Source organism: Lipotes vexillifer, unplaced genomic scaffold (genome assembly GCF_000442215.2).
Source record: "Lipotes vexillifer unplaced genomic scaffold, Lipotes_vexillifer_v1.1 scaffold147, whole genome shotgun sequence".
In the NCBI taxonomy this organism is placed as follows: domain Eukaryota; kingdom Metazoa; phylum Chordata; class Mammalia; order Artiodactyla; family Lipotidae; genus Lipotes; species Lipotes vexillifer.
In genome coordinates, this window is record NW_006778796.1 from 1,596,391 (window position 1) to 1,602,887 (window position 6,497).

At 44.8% G+C, this 6,497-nt stretch overlaps 1 protein-coding gene across 1 annotated transcript in view; it reads right to left on the reverse strand.

Moving 5' to 3' along the window:
* PTCHD4 (patched domain containing 4) overlaps positions 1–6,217 on the reverse strand; it is a 181,866-nt gene extending 175,649 nt beyond the window's left edge. The window contains exons 1-2 of the mRNA XM_007451912.1: positions 6,155–6,217; positions 4,405–4,767 (exon numbers count right to left, since the gene is read on the reverse strand). Of these exons, the coding sequence (XP_007451974.1) occupies positions 4,405–4,767; positions 6,155–6,217 (426 nt within the window). The remainder of the gene's footprint in view (positions 1–4,404; positions 4,768–6,154) is intronic.
* Positions 6,218–6,497: the final 280 nt, after the last annotated feature.

Below are 6,497 nucleotides of genomic sequence, written 5' to 3' on the forward strand. Positions count from 1 at the left end.
AAGAAGTCTATGGAATAACTATTCCTAGAAATCTCTGAAAGTAATGCTGGTCTTTACTTTCCATGTTGACTTAAGTTGCTCTCCCACTGAGATTGGAACTAAATAATTAATGGCAACAGCCTCCAAATTAGGAAGATGTACTCAAAATGTGCCCAAAGAAACACTCTTTTAAGAAGCAGGAAAATCTATCTTTGTTCCTCTTCTTAAATGTGGTATGTTGCAGCACATACACTTCACTTAAACATCTGTTTAGAGGTGTGTATTAATGGAATTTAATGCGGAGGACAGGCTGCAGGGGAAGCAAATATGCTTCATTTGTTTCTCACCATTTGCCATGAACGACCTTTCTCTGTTTCTTCTTTACTTGGCCTTTTTCAGTGGTAAAAATTAAGAACTAGGGACATATGGAAACTGTTACTTTCTTGAAACTAGCAGATGGAAAAGTGAGGTTATCATGGTCTACCTAAGAAGCAGGGAAATATTGCCTGTAACCACTTGAGCCCCCTGAGCTATAATGACAATATTTCTTGGAGTCCAGAGCAGTCCTTGCTTAAGGATTTTGAGTGCCTGTCTCATTTTAATCAAGAGACTGGTTCCAACAATACGTTATGTGCTTAATTTCAAAATTCAGCCTGGCTGCATTGTATTGACTTATACAATATGTGTGTTTAAATAAGTAGAAAAAATGGTCCCCGAATTACCAGGGTCAAAAAATTTATAGAAATCTGGAAAGTGTAGAGAATACCTTTAAAGTAAAAGCACATCATAGAATTTGAAAAGTAATGATAACTTTGCAATGTTACAGTATAAGTGAACAAATTAATCAACAGACCAACCAGTGATGTAAATACTGTCTGCATAGAACTGGACAAGGCTGGGGTGGGAGGTTGTGAATAGTACAGAAGGAATGTAAAACTTGACCTCTGTGCTTACTCAGGGGTATAATAACGTAAAGATTATAATGACAGGCACAATTGTAGAGTTCGTATTATACAGGTGTAGGAATTTCAGATTCTGGTGTCTTTTCTGTGCAGCTTTTGAAAATGTGTGTATGTCTCATTTCTTCTGTAGTATTCTAAGCTGACTGCTCCTTTTTTCGTATCAGCTTTATCTGAGCCTCTCTTTGGAATTCCATACCAGCAACTTTTTGTGTCCCTGCTTGTCTGGATCACCTTGTCAAGATAATCATGTTTATCAGAAGTTCTAAACCTTTCTGTGCTCAGAACTACTTGGGTGTCTTAATATTTGGAAGATGTCCTTCCAATTGTCATAACTAAGATTTCTGGCCACTCCTTTCTGTCAATCAGTGTTTATACATCTTCAGACTACCTCCAGGCTCTGACCTACTGCTTCTTTTATGTCAAGAGATTGCCAAATTCCTACTCACACTATCCAGCCCCTGCCATTTATTTTGCATTTTTCCTTAACTGTTGATTCTCTGCCCACCAACAGCATTATCCAGCACTAAAATTTTCCACAGTGGCCTGAGTTGGGAAGATCAGTGACCCAAGTATGACAGAGGAAAGCAACACTAATTAGAGGGCCAAGCACTGTGTATATAAAAATTTCTCTCAAATCTCATACAACAGAAGTTCTCAACCTTTATTGTGGGCCAGCATTCTAGGGACACTCTTCGAGTATCACTGTCACACATGAATTAAAATCATTTCCAGATCACATATGATCAAAACAAAAGCCCATCTCACTTTGCTCTGTGCCAGGGAGTTCTTCACCTGAAAGGCCTTGCAGACTCTTTGATAGGATTCTAGGTATAACTGGAATTCCACCAATTATATTTTATAGTACATTAGCACGTGTGATATTATATCTGGATGCTTGAGAGGGACCATTACTCTCAGAAGATTACCAAATAATTCATTTTCCCAAAAATAGCTTAAGGACCCCACTGACAGCATGCAAAGAGAGTCAAGCCAATGCATTTGAGGAGACATTGATATTAGAATGTAGCAGAAGAAGGGCTTTACAGAATAGAGAGCCAGTGTATAATTCTCCTGTTCTTGTTATGGTTAGTAGAATAATTCCACTAGTACTACATGGCCCTTTGTAATCAATTACTCCATTCTTTGATTATCCACTGACTCCGATCAAGATGCAGATCAACCAACCGATCAGCCAGAAAGTTTAGACAGAGCACCTATTATAGGCCTAGACTAGTGGACCCAAAGATTGCAGAGTCCCTGCTTGCAGGTAAGTCAGGGTGAGGACCCTGACTTCTACGATTAAGCCCCATTAGGGTAAGAACCTTGTTTTTCTTGCTCCAGACTGTCTGTGCCTAGAAGAGCATCCAGTAAATCATAGGAACACAACCAATCATTATTAAAGGAGTGAATTAGAGACCTCAGGGGTTTGTATTGTAAATGTCATAATGATATTGCCAGATAAACAAAATGCCCACAGTGGTTGACTGGACAAAGCCCTTACACCTGGAGAGTACTGCTGACTCAAGGAAATAAGGGACTTAACTAAGACTGCATATTAATAAACTGCAAACCTGCTTCAACAGGGAAAACATACTGAAGTTTAAATATGTCACAGTTTCAAAATCTTTCTTTACACCAGATGTTTAGCACAGGACTCAGTTAAAAGACTGCAGGCGAAGAAGATCGCCTTTTCACTGCATCCTTTTCTGGAGCAAAGCAATAATGTTGATGGCAAAGGATTCAGGAAACGGAATGCATGCAACCCAACCACATACATTCATCATGCTCCCTTCAGTAAGTGTGAGGCAGGCAAGCCCTTACCTAGATTTCAAGCTGATGAATCATCTGTCTAGTTTCACTAAAACCTCAAGGGACTGCTCCTCTGAACAAGGGGCTGAAACCCTGTCAGCCTCTGAATACATTTAAACAAGGACAGTATGTTAAAAGGAAGCAGGTTATGGGATTTCCTGAGGAATTCTTAGTTTCTTAGTGCATTAAATCCTCCTTCAATTCAGGAAAAATAGCCTTTTTATCTCAAAAATCCTGAGAAACGTATTTTTTAAATTGTGTACAGATGCTGTATCAAATAAATAAATAGAAATATTAGCAATTTTCTATGTTTGGCCACCCATTCATTGAAACTGGGGTCCCTCCTATTCCATGATCTCTCCAGAAGCACACACACATCCTCATACACATTAGAAGAAAGAAAATTCCTTCTTCTTGGGAAACACCTGTCTTGGGAATTCTTGGCTGTGCAGCCTCTGAGCATGCACAGGATCAAGCATACAAATGGTGCAGTGACTCTTTTGGAAGTCACATTTGTCCCTGAAACTTCAGTCACCTGGAGACTGCATGCCTCATTGCCTGCAGCAGCTCAAACCTGACAGTGTGGAATTAGTTTAGAAATCTCATCTGAGCAACAAAATCTGAATTGAGAGTTTAAACAGTAACATCTATTTAATGCCGAAATTATCATTCACGGCAAATTTTGCTGACTGTGGATTTTTTCTTTTGCTATTGGGCTGTTATAATAATCTTGCTCTGGTTTGGACTGTGTGTGTGTGTGTGTGTGTGTGTGCGTGTGAGAGAGAGAGAGAGAGTGTGTGTGTGTGTGTGTGTGAGAGAGTGTGCGTGTGTGTGTGAAAGGAAGATAACAGGACTCAGTTAACTAGTACATCAGTTAGCCGCACATCTCTATTTTCACACATAGAAAATTTCTGCTGCTTTTGCTGTGCGAACACACATACACATAATTCCTGGAATCCTTACCCCATTCATACCCACTGCTTTCAGACACACACTCACAGGGCAGCGAAGCACAAACTCCCTACATGTCAAAATCAAGCCAGGCTGAAGATGTAAATAGGTGGATATGGCACCAGGTGGATGTGTAATCAGTAATAAGAAATACATCGAGCCCCATAATGAAAAGAAATCCCCCAAATTGTTCAGGATTCCCCCTCCCCCTTCCATTCACTGATTTATTAACCCTGAACAAAGATGTAATTGCAGGGTCTCAGAAACAACTTTTTTTTTCTTTTTTTTTTCTTTTTTTTTTCTTTTTTGGCATTTGTTTTGTTTGACTTTGAATTTCTTAATATCTAGTCATGCCATTTATTGCCTGTTTTCTTCACTCAGGTGCCCATCGTTCCCCCCACCCCCCAAAATGAAAGAAGCATCAGCTTCTGAGTCTTAAGGATGAGACCTCTGCATTTTCTCTGCTTGTTTAGGGCAAGAAATGAAGTGCTGCCTCTTTAACTGGCAGAAGCATGCAAGAGGAGCGTACCTTTAATTTAGTGCTGGGATACCTCACTTGCACCCTGGCTGTTGTCTTATTGGAGACGGCAGCCTGCCTGAGATCCTCTAGCACTGAAATAATATCATCCAGCACGCATTTCTTATCCTGATTTCTCAACACACACAGATGGGAAAAAGTATAATTATAGCCCTTGTGGTTCACCTTCATTTCCAGCACGGCTCGGTGGGTCTGCAGGATCCCCTCAGCCTGGAGCAAAATATTGTCCCCGGGTGGGGAGAGGAGGATCACCCTGCCATACCTCCCGGGGGTGTGTAAGTCCGAATACAGCTGGCTTTTGGACTGGTCCAGGGGGAAAAGGCTGCTGGCCAGGCTGCGCTCGATCTTGGCCAGGCTGTGGCTGGGAGCGACCAGGCGCTCCAGGTCGCCCTCGGGCTGGAAGCGGTTGAGCGCGCCGAGGCCGAAGGTGATGGTCAGGACTGCGGGCACGGTGAGGAAAAAGACCGGGTGCCGGCTCACGCACGAGCCCAGCCTGTGGCAGAACGACTGGAGCCCTCTGCGAAGCACCTGCCGCAGCATCCACCAGGGCTAGCACAGTGACAGGGGGGACACGGGTTCATGTCCCGGCCCGGGAGGATCCCACATGCCGCGGAGCGGCTGGGCCCGTGAGCCACGGCCGCTGAGCCTGCGCATCCGGAGCCTGTGCTCCACAACGGGAGGGGCCACAACAGTGAGAGGCCCGCATACCGCAAAACAAATGGTCAGGTGTCCAGGCAAGCTGAGTCTTAGAGGGCACAGTAAAAGGGATTAGAAAATGAAGAGGAAACACATTTTCACACTAAAGTCATAGAATAGTTAAAAAGGGAAGATAAACCCCTCTGATTATATATAAACTTCTATTTCAGAGATTAGCAAACTATGGTCTGGGGTCCAAATCTGACCCCTGGCATGATTTTGTTTGGCCTGCGAGTTGATTTTTTTTTTTTTTTCATTTTTAAAGTATTGTTAAAAACAATAAAGAGAAAAAGAAAAAGAGAAGAAAAAAAAAAAGACTATATGACAAAGATAGTGTATGGTCTGCAAAGCCTAAAATATTTGCTTATGGTCAAGTTTACCAACCCTAGCATGTAGCATATGATTAATTCCATTTAGACCTAGGGAGCAGCTATTTTTGCATGCAAACACAAATATACGTGATTGTTGGGATTCCTACTACGGTCATACATAAATTCATGGAATCCCAATTATAGTCAAAGCTTATTATTGACCGTCACACAGGCGTACATCGGTACAGACACTCAGTACCAAATTGTAGCCAGGCTGCTGGTAGCTACGTGTTTATTTCTCTTGGCAAGGGAAATAAAGTCCCTGGCAACGCTAAAGGCTCATGATCCACCTTCCAGTAACTAACCAACCTCTAATAAAGATATAATTGTGCCTTTGATATTGTTTTACTTTAGTTTTTCCTTCCAAATTTATCCACACCTTCTCCTCCAATGAAAGAAGCAACTGTCTTCTGTGTCTTAAAGATGAAACCTCTGCATTTTCTCTGCTTGTTTAGGGCAAGAAATGAAGTGCTGCCTCTTTAACTGGAAGAAGCGCACACGGCTCGGTGGGTCTGCAGGATCCCCTCAGCCTGGAGCAAAATATTGTCCCCGGGTGGGGAGAGGAGGATCACCCTGCCGTACCTCCCGGGGGTGTGTAAGTCCGAATACAGCTGGCTTTTGGACTGGTCCAGGGGGAAAAGGCTGCTGGCCAGGCTGCGCTCGATCTTGGCCAGGCTGTGGCTGGGAGCGACCAGGCGCTCCAGGTCGCCCTCGGGCTGGAAGCGGTTGAGCGCGCCGAGGCCGAAGGTGATGGTCAGGACTGCGGGCACGGTGAGGAAAAAGACCGGGTGCCGGCTCACGCACGAGCCCAGCCTGTGGCAGAACGACTGGAGCCCTCTGCGAAGCACCTGCCGCAGCATCCTCCACCAAATCCAGCTCGCAGGCGCTCCCGGCCGTCTTAAAAAGCACATGTGACATGTGTAAGCGCCGGGCTACCCCCGCCTCTCCCCCGTCCCACCCGCTCCGGGTCTGCCCCTCGTCCCACCGCCGCCGCCGCCGCCTTCCCGCCCCCTCCGCGCTCACCCCTCACCACTCCACCCGGTCTTTCCCCGGCCCCACCTCCATGCGCTCCTACTACTCTTTCAAACACTGCAGCAAGTTGCAGCAGGGCGGGCAGGTACCCACCGCGCGCGGGGGCGGGCGGCGGGCGCTGCGGGGGCCCTCTGGCCCACCCCTCCCAGGCCGCCTCCC